Source organism: Octopus bimaculoides, chromosome 10, assembly GCF_046866305.1.
Source record: "Octopus bimaculoides isolate indiv1 chromosome 10, ASM4686630v1, whole genome shotgun sequence".
In the NCBI taxonomy this organism is placed as follows: Eukaryota; Metazoa; Mollusca; class Cephalopoda; order Octopoda; family Octopodidae; genus Octopus; species Octopus bimaculoides.
The window spans coordinates 77,978,812-77,992,805 of NC_142937.1; the positions used below are offsets into that span (position 1 = coordinate 77,978,812).

At 39.2% G+C, this 13,994-nt stretch overlaps 1 protein-coding gene across 1 annotated transcript in view; it reads right to left on the bottom strand.

Annotated features, from left to right (window-relative positions):
- Positions 1 to 13,994, bottom strand: part of LOC106880792 (uncharacterized) — a 204,223-nt gene that overhangs the window by 13,411 nt on the left and 176,818 nt on the right. Inside the window, exons 86-96 of the mRNA XM_089358814.1 lie at positions 13,522 to 13,891; positions 13,038 to 13,315; positions 12,256 to 12,625; positions 11,771 to 12,048; positions 10,989 to 11,358; positions 10,504 to 10,781; positions 9,686 to 10,091; positions 9,202 to 9,479; positions 8,468 to 8,789; positions 4,141 to 4,397; positions 3,084 to 3,198 (exon numbers count right to left, since the gene is read on the bottom strand). Coding sequence (XP_089214940.1) covers positions 3,084 to 3,198; positions 4,141 to 4,397; positions 8,468 to 8,789; positions 9,202 to 9,479; positions 9,686 to 10,091; positions 10,504 to 10,781; positions 10,989 to 11,358; positions 11,771 to 12,048; positions 12,256 to 12,625; positions 13,038 to 13,315; positions 13,522 to 13,891 — 3,322 coding nt within the window. The remainder of the gene's footprint in view (positions 1 to 3,083; positions 3,199 to 4,140; positions 4,398 to 8,467; positions 8,790 to 9,201; positions 9,480 to 9,685; positions 10,092 to 10,503; positions 10,782 to 10,988; positions 11,359 to 11,770; positions 12,049 to 12,255; positions 12,626 to 13,037; positions 13,316 to 13,521; positions 13,892 to 13,994) is intronic.

A 13,994-nucleotide genomic window follows, 5' to 3' on the forward strand; every position in this document is an offset into this window, starting at 1 on the left:
AGTTACATTATCAGCAACACAATAATCATAGCAATAACAACAACAATAATAATGGTTTCAAATTTTTCCACAAGGACAGCCATTTTAGGGCAGGAGATAAGTCGAATGCATCGATCCCATTGTTTCACTGGCATTTAAATTATCGACCCCGAAAGGATGAAAGGCAAAGTCCACCACGGCAGAATTTGAACTCAGAACGTAAGGGCGGATGAAATGCCGCTAAGCATTTTTGCCCGGTGTGCTAACGATTCTGCCAGTATGCCGCATTTCTCATACTAATCCTTTCTACTATAGGGACAAAGCCTGAAATTTGTGGGAGGGGGTTAGTAGATTACATCGATCCCAGCACTCAACTGATACTATTTTTTCGACCCCGAAAGGATGACAGGCAAAGTCGACCCCAGTGGAATTTGAACTCAAAACGTGAAAAGGGACGAAATACCTATTTCTTTACTGCCCACAAGGGGCTACACACAGAGGGGACAAACAAGGACAGACAAACGGATTAAGTCGATTATATCGACCCCAGTGCGTAACTGGTACTTAATTTATCGACCCCGAAAGGATGAAAGGCAAAGTCGACCTCGGCGGAATTTGAACTCAGAACGCAGTGGCAGACGAAATACCAATAAGCATTTCACCCGACGTGCTAACGTTCCTGCCAGCTCGCCGCCTTGTCTTGGTATAAAAGATGGATCAGAGTAAATATTCTGCTGAATACAACAGATTTGCTTGTCAATTGCATTACTTTAGTTGAGCATATACCTTAGTGGCTGACAATATGTGCATCTCTGATCACGAGTAAGAGTAATGAGGGAACAACATAGCCATGTGTTGAGGGGGGATTCTTAGCAGTTTGAATAGTTCACCCATGGAAACATTGATGCTGTGTTCATCATTACTAAGCAATCCTTATTCGGGGACATTTTGAACGGGATTGGTCATTCGACCTGAAGAAAATTCTAACTGGGCCCTACTGCAAAGTCATGTGCTGTTTATCTTGATATAAGATCACCATGTCGCGCATATATAGTTGTTATGCATGTTCCTGGTGTACCCTTATCAGACTGGTTGTCATAACGAGAATGTTGGGCTTCGTATATTCGTACTCAGAATCACTTTGATAGCGTGTGCTGCTCTCTCACTCAATAACAACAACAACAACAGCAGCAACAACAAAAACAACAATAATAATGGTTTCAAATTTTGGTACAAGGCCAGCAATTTTGAGGGAGGGAGCAGGTTGATTACATCGACCCAGTACTCAATTGGTACGTACTTTTTACTTTATTGACCCCGAAAGGATGAAAAGCAAAGTCGACGTTGGCGGGATTTGAACTAAGAACTTAAAGACGTACGAAATGCCACTAATCATTAAGGCTCGTAATAATGATGGTGATAATAATATTGATGATAATGCCATTCATATTGATCTAGACGAGAGAAATAATGCATTATGTCTACGATATAGAAGACAGAAATTGGTAAGACAGAAATTACGTCACAGAATTTGTTAAGGAAGTCTTCATTCTCACGTTGTATTTCTAGGCATTTTCGGCAGCATAAATTACATGCTAGTCAATTTCCTTCATAATGATAGACCATAGATAAGAAGACATGTAGCTTTAGAATACCCATTCACCGCCATCTGAAGGACCATTGTCTCCTTTAAAACATATATACGTGTATAGTTACTACCACACACTATAACTCCAGCTGAATATATATAGGATCAAAGATCAACATGTTAGCTCTTTCTCTAATACTAAGTGAAGATCTACTTCTGTGACTGTTTATATATACTACCTCAAAGCGAACGATATATTCAATGATATCGCTTGACTTATCATTATGACGGAAATACTGTACTATGGAAGTTGACTAGCATGTAATTTATGCTGCCGAAAATCCCTAGAAATACTACGTGAGAATGAAGACTTCCTTAACAAATTCTGTGATGTAATTAATTTCTGTTGCCATAAATTTTGTAAATCTTTTTCTTATCTGTTCAGAACGACCCAGATAAGCCTTAGTGTTTATATTTTTTCTTTCATCCCTTCTTACCCTTTGTTTCTTTGCTTCCCCCCTTGCTTCTGTTTTATTCTTGTCTACATAGCTTCGCTACCATTATGACATCTCTTCGTTCGAACTGTATCTTGAAATATATTATACTTAAACTCTGCTTTCAAACCCGAACGAACTCTTGTTTATCTCTCTCACACACCTTTTCCCCTTCTTTTCTTTACCTCTGTTTAGTAGTTCACCATCATAGTCTTTACTCTACTACTCCATTTCTATACGGGACACTTATACTAGACGTCACAGCTACTATATCATACTGCTGATCCTTATAATCTGACAGGTCTTATTTATATTTTTGTTTACATTACCCATCTTTCTCATCATTCAGCTTTATAATTCCTGTTTAGAGATAATGGATATATCGCACCGACTGACTGACACTCTCACCAGTCCTATCTTATCTTTTTTCCCTTTATTTCCCACTGTTTCTTTGCTCTCTCTCTCTCTCCATTATCCCTTGGTCACTTGATATTTCTTCCCTCCTCTAAAACCTATCCGCTTCTAGCTACACTTTCGGTCGCCTTATTAATACACTCTTCATGTTTTCTTGTCCATCCGGCCTACCTACTTCTCTACCTCTCACTACATCCACACTATTATTTCTTTGTCTCTGTTCAATTTGTTGAGCATAATAATTTTTTATAAACTTTTGTCTTATGAATTCGCCATTAGCCTTCTGATGAATATGAATTGGCCTCAAGGAAATACTCAGCTATAATGATTCGCGCTAACCGATACGACCGTTGCTTTTATATTCATTAATGATATTTCCTCAATATTAAATCTGTCTCATAATATACATTATTATATCAACCATTCTCTAATCATTTGAAACAGGTGAAAAGACAAGACCTAAATGTAAATTGTAAATACAATTCTCATATAAATACATTTCATACACCTGTAATTGTATGTTCATCATTATATATAAGACAAATAGCTGACTTTTTCCCAATCATAAAGATAAAGTGGAAAATGACATTATTTAAATGTATACTTACTACATCCCATTACATCAACCTTTAGGTTTATACTGTTCCAGGTCTGTGGAACAATTTTCAGTTTTGTGGTTCGTATCGCAGGTTTTAGATAAATTTTACCAGGTGAGTTTTTCAACTGAAATAAAAATACAGATGTTCTCTATTAATTTATAACGCAAGGATTTCTCTGCACAAGACCTGAAATGTATCAGCAATCTACACCAATCTATATACTGTTTCATAAGTCAATAAATAAATATACATATATGCATGTGTGTTTATCTCCGAAAGACTCTCAATAACAACACAACTAACATTTTATATAATAAATGTAAAATAATTACTTCATTAAAACAAAGAACAACCCTCTGTAATATAAAACCCCCAAAGCACCAATACATAAGACCATTATTGATACAACAACACACAAATCAACATCTTTTATATTTTCATAAATTACACTTTCCACATCTCATACTACATATCCTGTCTGGATATTTTGTTTTCCCTTTTTTGTACCACCTAACTGTCTGGATGTTTTGCGTTTTGTGCCATTTTTGTATTTTATATATATATATATATATATATATATATATATATATATATATATATCATAGCTGGTCGCCTACACTTTTTCTGCAAAATAGAGGTAGCTTATCCTGTTCAGGCTATATTATTACCATTATCCTGCGTTTGAGAATTTAAAATCACTTCTGTAACTTTCTAAGACATCTCAACGCTTCTAAAAACAAACTTCGTTTGTTTGTTTACGTTCATCGTAATTTAAATTATATATATATATATATATATATATATATATATATATATATATAGAGAGAGAGAGAGAGAGAGAGAAAGAGAGATGTATACATACACAAACATGTATAGTGTTTACAATTGCATTAACATAGTTTATTTCCACTTTGAACATCTTTCCTTTGTTCGTTTTTTTTTCTTATTTAAATATTGAGCTATAGCTCGATGCAATAAAATACATTTTTTATTCTGCCTGTAAAATATTGGGAAATGTACATAAAAACATCAACGAGTTTACCGAAATTAAAATAAGCTTATTTACCGAAGCTATGGCGTTGCTGGATTCAGTGTATGCTTTCCATATCTCTCCCATTTTGTAGAGAATCTTCAACCGAGTCTGGCTGCTTTCAGTTATCAATCCAGTGACATCAATCATTCTTTTTAAATCGATAACTAACTCTTCGTTTTCAGCGGCTGGAGACCAACCGGGTGATGAGGGACTCAGAACGGCAGACGCTGCCGAACCAGAGCTCGCTTTGAATTGTTCGGCTTTTACATAAAGCTGATCTTCACAAACACCTGTTATTGTTAACAAGAAAAATAACAAAAAAAAAAAATAATAGTTTCAAATTTTGGCACAAAACCAGCAATTTTGAAGGAGTGCTCAACCGGTACTTATTTTATCGACCGCAAAATGGATAAATAGCAAGTTAACCTCGGTGGAATTTGAACTTAGAACGTAAAGATGGAGGGCATGACACGAAGAATACAAGGGCCAGATAATATTTAGAACAATACGTAGACAAAGGAACAGAATGAATTTACGTACTCGCGTAAACAACAAACAGCAACGATTAAGAAAATTCTCCAGCCCCGACTGCAAAGGGCACCACAGACGGGTGGCACCCCTCTCCCATCTTTTCTTTCCATCGTACAGGTGCACTTAATCAAGCCATTCTTGGCTCATTTATCCAACAAATTTACTGGTTGGTTGCAGCATCTCTTCTACTCTTTTACTCTTTTACTTGTTTCAGTCATTTGACTGCGGCCATTCTGGAGGACCGCCTTTAGTCGAGCAAATCGACCCCAGGACTTATTCTTTGGAAGTCTAGAAATTATTCTATCCGTCTCTTTTGCCGAACCGCTAAGTTACGGAGACGTAAACACACCAGCATCGGTTGTCAAGCGATGATGGGGGAACAAACACACACACACAAACACATACACACACACACACACATACATATATATATACATATATACGACGGGCTTCTTTCAGTTTCCGTCTACCAAATCCACTCACAAGGCTTTGGTCGGCCCGAGGCTATAGTAGAAGACACTTGCCCAAGATGCCACGCAGTGGGACTGAACCCGGAACTATGTGGTTGGTAAGCAAGCTACTTACCACACAGCCACTCGTTCACCTTTTTTAAATGGAACTTTCAAAAAAATTGATAGGAGCTTGGCCAAAAGAGGAAAGTGTCTCTCTTCAGACCTTTCAGTCTTGTCCACTGCACAACCACTTACGCTACTGCTACCAGGTTGAGGCAAACTGCCCGCTCTTCGCTGCCAAAGGAAGACAATGGCTGATCTTCACGATGGAGTTCGCGCAGAACACATTCGTCGCTCTTACTCGTCACTAAATCACTATAGAACAATATGGTCGATGTTCCACTGATCAGATTGCCTGACTGGTAGAGGGTTGTGAGTGCTTGATGACACTTTGGGTGCCAGGCACCCTGACTCAGTCTGTGCATGACCTAGGATTTCAGCTCTGTCAAAGAGACAAACTATAGAAAAGCGAATTTTACAAAGTGAAGGTTAGTGCCATCTGGCAAATTTATAAAGTCCAAGTGTGCTTCTAGACTTTCTTGATCCACATGCACCCACAGCACCATGCCTGTCCCGACCAGTTCTGCTTCTACAATTTCTTTTTTTAAAGGTAAAAGTGGAATGCTTTCTTATTTTCTCCTCTGTAGAATATCTCACCTCTACATTGCCATATCGCTTGCAATGTATGTTTTCGCATCCCATACTGGTCGTAAACACTTTTCAATTTGTTGCTGTGTCGCCCGTTCTAGTTTACACATTTTTATCCCTATTGTTTTGCATATTATTTTCTTTCTGAGTGTGTCTTCTACAATGTTTTCAGGGGTGTTAAGCGTAAGCTCTCTTCATTTTCTTTTTAACATGCGTCTTGCATTTTTAAAATCATCTATTGGCAGCTTTAGATTTTCTTGTGTTTGACGCACTGTAGCTGCGAAACCGTTAACGCTTGCTTTATGATTTTTGCCGTTTTCAGCGATTGTGTTGGCGTTGATGGTGGTAGTTGCAGAGGCGGTGGTTAAATTTTCACTTATGTTTGTAGAATGTGGTTTTTCTTTCTCCTGTTTTTTCTTGTTCGTTGTTGTTGCATTAGTCGGCGTTTGTGATGGCGGCGGCGGTACTGGTGCTGTTGTTTTAACATGTTTCTTCTATGTTTTTTTGTTGTTGTCGGTGTTGATGATGATGATTCTGTTGCTGTTGATATTGTCTACGGCTACTACTCCTTTCCATGATTTGACGGCGGAAGACAATTTCGTCTTCGAAACTACTTCCCACCATCTTCTCTTCTTCTTTTGGCGAGGAAGACTCCGCCAAATTAAGTTTCAAATAGATATTCCAAAAACAAAGTAATTCTTTGTGAAATTCCGTCCCTTAGGGCTGATAACAATATCTTTTGCTCAGACCCCTATGGACTGCTCAAAACATGACACACGATACAGCAAAGGCGGAAACAAAAGAAATTTATAACAATGAAAATAGGTGAATAACTCACAGAACGTTCACGACACGTCTAGTCTTAGGGACAATCAGTTAAATTGATCCGAGTATTTCAATGACAATTATCGACCTCGGAGGGATAAAAGGAAAATATGAATCCGACAGCATTTGAACCCAGAACGAAAAGAAGCAGAGGAAATAATTCCTTCTACTATAGGCACAAGGCCTGGAATTTGCGGTGAGGAGTTAAGTCAATTACATCGACCTCAGTGCTCAATTGGTAACTTATTCCATCGACCCCGAAAGGATGAAAGGCAAAGTCAACCTCGACGGAATTAGAACTGAGAACGTAAACACGGACGAAATACTGCTAAATATTTTACCCGGCGTGCTAACGATTCTGCCACCTCACCGCCTTAGAGGAAATAATGCTAAGCATTTTCCAGATGTTCTAACAATTCTGTCAGCTCCCCACTTTAATTCTCTCTAATTTAAGTACATAGATGCCAGTTTTGAGGAATCGAATGGCAACTTATTTTATCGACCCCGAAAGGGCGAAAGGCAATAGCTGAATATATAGCGTCGACAAAAATTGCTTTGTAGTATTGCAGTATTTCTTCTGGCACATTCGTTGGCAGATCAAATTCTGCCGAGGTTAAACTTGCTCTTCATTACTCTGTACCAGTCAAGTATTGGCGTCGATTGCATCGACTAACATTGAAACTTGCTGGCCTTGTGTCTCTATTAGAAAACATCGTATTGAAGAGTTTTGACGTTTTCCCACATATAAGCTTATTTAAGAAGGCGCGTGGCTTAGTGGTTAGGGCATTTGGTTCACGTTCGTAAAATTGAGAGTTCGATTACCAGCGGTGCGTTGTGTCTTTGAGCAAGACATTTTATTTCTCGATGCTCCAGTTCACTCAACTGTCAAAAGTGTGTAGTACTTGCATTCCATAGGACCGGCTTTGTAACATTCTGTGTCCCTCTGGCTCTCCCTGAGAATTACGTATACTGTATTCGTGTCTGTGGAGATTTAGTTACTTGCTTGCTAACTTCACAAGCAGACTGTTCTCTTGATTGGATCAACTGGAAAACCTATCGTCGTAAAGGACAGAAATCCAAGCCAAGCTTGTTTAAAGTAGTATTCGAAGACGCAAAAATATTGGTTGGGCTGGGGTGTGGCGGGAGAAAACTCTCTACAGCAGCAAATATATACACTGATAAATGCAACAGTTTCTTCAGGCATCAACAAAGAAGAAAGAAGAGTGATACGGAAATTCGGTCATCAAACGTAGGGTTTGAAAGCAAATAAATCACATAGCAAAAAAACAGAAGTTTACTTTAACACGATACGGAAAAGAAAACAAATAAATAGAACTGTCAATAAAATAGATAAAAAAACTAATAAAAGCGGAAATACTACAGTACTCAAGGGGATTGTCATGAACGGATGTGAATGAATTCATCCGGTCAATTTTGCGAGGTCGATACAATATATACCAGACGAGCACTGGTAGTTATTTTATTGCATTCAGTCTTAGCAGGAGACCACAAGTCACCTCCAGAACGCACAACATTTACTTGACTGCCAGTTTTCAAAGTCGATGGAATTATCTCATCATCTTTTAGATCGGTTATTCTGTCAACCAGGTCACATGGTGCCGAAGTTGTCGTAGGAACTGTGTAGAAGGAATGCAGGAAATAGACAAATGCATATCCACAGAATTATTAATACGTATCATTCAATGAATAATGACAGTTAAGTGATTTGAAAGATTTCGCAAAATGTCCAGAGATATTCATTGAATTTAGGCACGAAATGTCAGTGGGAAAAAAACAGGGACAGTTTTGTTAGAGAAACGAACAATAATATGGAATTCACATACCTGTAACAGGTGTCGTTGTCGTAGATGCCACTGGTGTTGTTGGGGAAGAGGGTGTGGTTGGTTTAGTTGTTGCCTGTGTAGTTGTGGCTTTCGTAGTAGTTGTGGCTGCTGTAGTAGTTGTGGCTGCCGTAGTTGTTTTCGCAGTTGTTCCTACAGTTGACTGTGTTGTCGTTACTGCTGGTGTTGTCTTTTGTTTCTTGCATTCCCATAAGTTGACCTCAGCTGACATTGCTAGTTGAGCGTTTGTTTTATAGAATACAATCTCCAGCGCTGTCACTTCGTCGTCGTTCGTAATTTCAAAGATTTCTTCTGCTTCCAACGTCTAAATAAGAATTTGAGGTAATCATAAGCATAGTGATCATTGAATGGATATGGGTTTTGTGTAGTGTGAATGGAGGATCTGCTACTAACTAATGGATTGGAGATATGGAGGAAATGCTAATATAGTCCGTGTGCATCTTAATAGGAGGCCTCAGATTAAAAGAGATACTAGGAAATCTACAGGATACTTAAATGTGCTTCTCTACTAATTATTGTTACATTTGTAATATGACGATGCATGACAACGTTATGTGAATTGCGTAACCTATCGAATGAGACCAATAGAATTGTGTGTGAGTGGAAAAGAAGATATACACGAGCTCTTCTTAGACGTGAGAATTGAAATTGAAAATAGTAACTCCTGGATAGAGAGTGTTATGTACGTATATGCAAATAGAAGTGTTCTTACTTACTTGACCCAGCGGGCTGGAATTTGTAAATAGAACCCTAACCCTGTAAGCTTGGACGTTTGTCAGTCGCTTGAGTTGCACTTTCCGTAGTTGGCGAGTCTCTTTAAAATTAAATGTGATGCTTGGCGAGCTGTCAGTCTTAGCAGGAGTCCACACGTCACCTCCAGGACGCACATCATTTACTTGACTGCCAGTTTTCAAAGTCGATGGAATTATCTCATCATCTTTTAGATCGGCCATTGTGTCAACCAGGTCACATGGTGCCAAAGTTGTCGTAGGAACTGTGTAGAAGGAATGCAGGAAATAGACAAATGCATATCAACAGAATTATTAATACGTATCATTCAATGAATAATGACAGTTAAGTGATTTGAAAGATTTCGCAAAATGTCCAGAGATATTCATTGAATTTACGCCGGTAAATGAGTGGGAAAGGCAGCGGACAGGGTTTGTTAGAGAAACGAATGAGAATACAAATTTCATATACCTGTAGTTGGTGGCGTCGTCGTCGATGCCACAGGTGTTGTCGTGGGTGAAGGTGTGGTAGTAGGGAAGGTTGTTCCAGTTGTTGGTTGGGTTGTTGGTGGCTTCGATGTAGAAACAACAGTGGTTGGTTTAGTTGTTGCCAGTGTAGTTGTGGCTTTCGTAGTAGTTGTGGCTGCTGTAGTAGTTGTGGCTGCTGTAGTAGTTGTGGCTGCCGTAGTTGTTTTCGCAGTTGTTCCTACAGTTGACTGTGTTGTCGTTACTGCTGGTGTTGTCTTTTGTTTCTTGCATTCCCATAAGTCGACCTCAGCTGACATTGCTAGTTGAGCGTTTGTTTTATAGAATATAATCTCCAGCGCTGTCACTTCGTCGTCGTTCGTAATTTCAAAGATTTCTTCTGCTTCCAAAGTCTAAATAAGAATTTGAGGTAATCATAAGCATAGTGATCATTGAATGGATATGGGTTTTGTGTAGTGTGAATGGAGGATCTGCTACTAACTAATGGATTGGAGATATGGAGGAACTGCTAATGTAGTCTGTGTGCATCTTAATAGGAGGCCTCAGTTTAAAAGAGATACTAGGAAATCTACAGGATACTTAAATGTGCTTCTCTACTAATTATTGTTACATTTGTAATATGACGATGCATGACAACGTTATGTGAATTGCGTAACCTATCGAATGAGACCAATAGAATTGTGTGTGAGTGGAAAAGAAGATATACACGAGCTCTTCTTAGACGTGAGAATTGAAATTGAAAATAGTAACTCCTGGATAGAGAGTGTTATGTACGTATATGCAAATAGAAGTGTTCTTACTTACTTGATCCAGCGGGCTGGAATTTGTAAATGCAACCATAACCCTGTAAGCTTGGACGTTTGTCAGTCGCTTGAGTTGCACTTTCCGTAGTTGGCGAGTCTCTTTAAAATTAAATGTGATGATTGGCGAGCTGTCAGTCTTAGCAGGAGTCCACACGTCACCTCCAGGACGCACATCATTTACTTGACTGCCAGTTTTCAAAGTCGATGGAATTATCTCATCATCTTTTAGATCGGCCATTGTGTCAACCAGGTCACATGGTGCCAAAGTTGTCGTAGGAACTGTGTAGAAGGAATGCAGGAAATAGACAAATGCAAATCAACTGAAGTATTAATACGTGTCATTCAATGAATACTAAGAGTCAAGTGATTTGATAGATTTCACAATACATCCAGAGGAAAATCATTGACTTTACGCCGGTAAATGAGTGGGAAAGGCAGCGGACAGGGTTTGCTAGAGAAACGAATGAGAATACAAATTTCATATACCTGTAGTTGGTGGCGTCGTCGTCGATGCCACAGGTGTTGTCGTGGGTGAAGGTGTGGTAGTAGGGAAGGTTGTTCCAGTTGTTGGTTGGGTTGTTGGTGGCTTCGATGTAGAAACAACAGTGGTTGGTTTAGTTGTTGCCAGTGTAGTTGTGGCTTTCGTAGTAGTTGTGGCTGCCGTAGTTGTTTTCGCAGTTGTTCCTACAGTTGACTGTGTTGTCGTTACTGCTGGTGTTGTCTTTTGTTTCTTGCATTCCCATAAGTTGACCTCAGCTGACATTGCTAGTTGAGCGTTTGTTTTATAGAATATAATCTCCAGCGCTGTCACTTCGTCGTCGTTCGTAATTTCAAAGATTTCTTCTGCTTCCAACGTCTAAATAAGAATTTGAGGTAATCATAAGCATAGTGATCATTGAATGGATATGGGTTTTGTGTAGTGTGAATGGAGGATCTGCTACTAACTAATGGATTGGAGATATGGAGGAACTGCTAATGTAGTCTGTGTGCATCTTAATAGGAGGCTTCAGATTAAAAGAGATACTAGGAAATCTACAGGATACTTAAATGTGCTTCTCTACTAATTATTGTTACATTTGTAATATGACGATGCATGACAACGTTATGTGAATTGCGTAACCTATCGAATGAGACCAATAGAATTGTGTGTGAGTGGAAAAGAAGATATACACGAGCTCTTCTTAGACGTGAGAATTGAAATTGAAAATAGTAACTCCTGGATAGAGAGTGTTATGTACGTATATGCAAATAGAAGTGTTCTTACTTACTTGATCCAGCGGGCTGGAATTTGTAAATGCAACCATAACCCTGTAAGCTTGGACGTTTGTCAGTCGCTTGAGTTGCACTTTCCGTAGTTGGCGAGTCTCTTTAAAATTAAATGTGATGATTGGCGAGCTGTCAGTCTTAGCAGGAGTCCACACGTCACCTCCAGGACGCACATCATTTACTTGACTGCCAGTTTTCAAAGTCGATGGAATTATCTCATCATCTTTTAGATCGGCCATTGTGTCAACCAGGTCACATGGTGCCAAAGTTGTCGTAGGAACTGTGTAGAAGGAATGCAGGAAATAGACAAATGCATATCAACTGAAGTATTAATACGTGTCATTCAATGAATACTAAGAGTCAAGTGATTTGATAGATTTCACAATACATCCAGAGGAAAATCATTGACTTTACGCCGGTAAATGAGTGGGAAAGGCAGCGGACAGGGTTTGTTAGAGAAACGAATGAGAATACAAATTTCATATACCTGTAGTTGGTGGCGTCGTCGTCGATGCCACAGGTGTTGTCGTGGGTAAAGGTGTGGTAGTAGGTAAGGTTGTTCCAGTTGTTGGTTGGGTTGTTGGTGGCTTCGATGTAGAAACAACAGTGGTTGGTTTAGTTGTTGCCAGTGTAGTTGTGGCTTTCGTAGTAGTTGTGGCTGCCGTAGTTGTTTTCGCAGTTGTTCCTACAGTTGACTGTGTTGTCGTTACTGCTGGTGTTGTCTTTTGTTTCTTGCATTCCCATAAGTTGACCTCAGCTGACATTGCTAGTTGAGCGTTTGTTTTATAGAATATAATCTCCAGCGCTGTCACTTCGTCGTCGTTCGTAATTTCAAAGATTTCTTCTGCTTCCAACGTCTAAATAAGAATTTGAGGTAATCATAAGCATAGTGATCATTGAATGGATATGGAATTTGTGTAGTGTGAATAGAGGATCTGCTACTAACTAATGGATTGGAGATATGGAGGAACTGCTAATGTAGTCTGTGTGCATCTTAATAGGAGGCTTCAGATTAAAAGAGATACTAGGAAATCTACAGGATACTTAAATGTGCTTCTCTACTAATTATTGTTACATTTGTAATATGACGATGCATGACAACGTTATGTGAATTGCGTAACCTATCGAATGAGACCAATAGAATTGTGTGTGAGTGGAAAAGAAGATATACACGAGCTCTTCTTAGACGTGAGAATTGAAATTGAAAATAGTAACTCCTGGATAGAGAGTGTTATGTACGTATATGCAAATAGAAGTGTTCTTACTTACTTGATCCAGCGGGCTGGAATTTGTAAATGCGACCATAACCCTGTAAGCTTGGACGTTTGTCAGTCGCTTGAGTTGCACTTTCCGTAGTTGGCGAGTCTCTTTAAAATTAAATGTGATGATTGGCGAGCTGTCAGTCTTAGCAGGAGTCCACACGTCACCTCCAGGACGCACATCATTTACTTGACTGCCAGTTTTCAAAGTCGACGGAATTATCTCATCATCTTTTAGATCGGCCATTGTGTCAACCAGGTCACATGGTGCCAAAGTTGTCGTAGGAACTGTGTAGAAGGAATGCAGGAAATAGACAAATGCATATCCACAGAATTATTAATACGTATCATTCAATGAATAATGACAGTTAAGTGATTTGAAAGATTTCGCAAAATGTCCAGAGATATTCATTGAATTTACGCCGGTAAATGAGTGGGAAAGGCAGCGGACAGGGTTTGTTAGAGAAACGAATGAGAATACAAATTTCATATACCTGTAGTTGGTGGCGTCGTCGTCGATGCCACAGGTGTTGTCGTGGGTGAAGGTGTGGTAGTAGGTAAGGTTGTTCCAGTTGTTGGTTGGGTTGTTGGTGGCTTCGATGTAGAAACAACAGTGGTTGGTTTAGTTGTTGCCAGTGTAGTTGTGGCTTTCGTAGTAGTTGTGGCTGCCGTAGTTGTTTTCGCAGTTGTTCCTACAGTTGACTGTGTTGTCGTTACTGCTGGTGTTGTCTTTTGTTTCTTGCATTCCCATAAGTTGACCTCAGCTGACATTGCTAGTTGAGCGTTTGTTTTATAGAATACAATCTCCAGCGCTGTCACTTCGTCGTCGTTCGTAATTTCAAAGATTTCTTCTGCTTCCAACGTCTAAATAAGAATTTGAGGTAATCATAAGCATAGTGATCATTGAATGGATATGGGTTTTGTGTAGTGTGAATGGAGGATCTGCTACTAACTAATGGATTGGAGA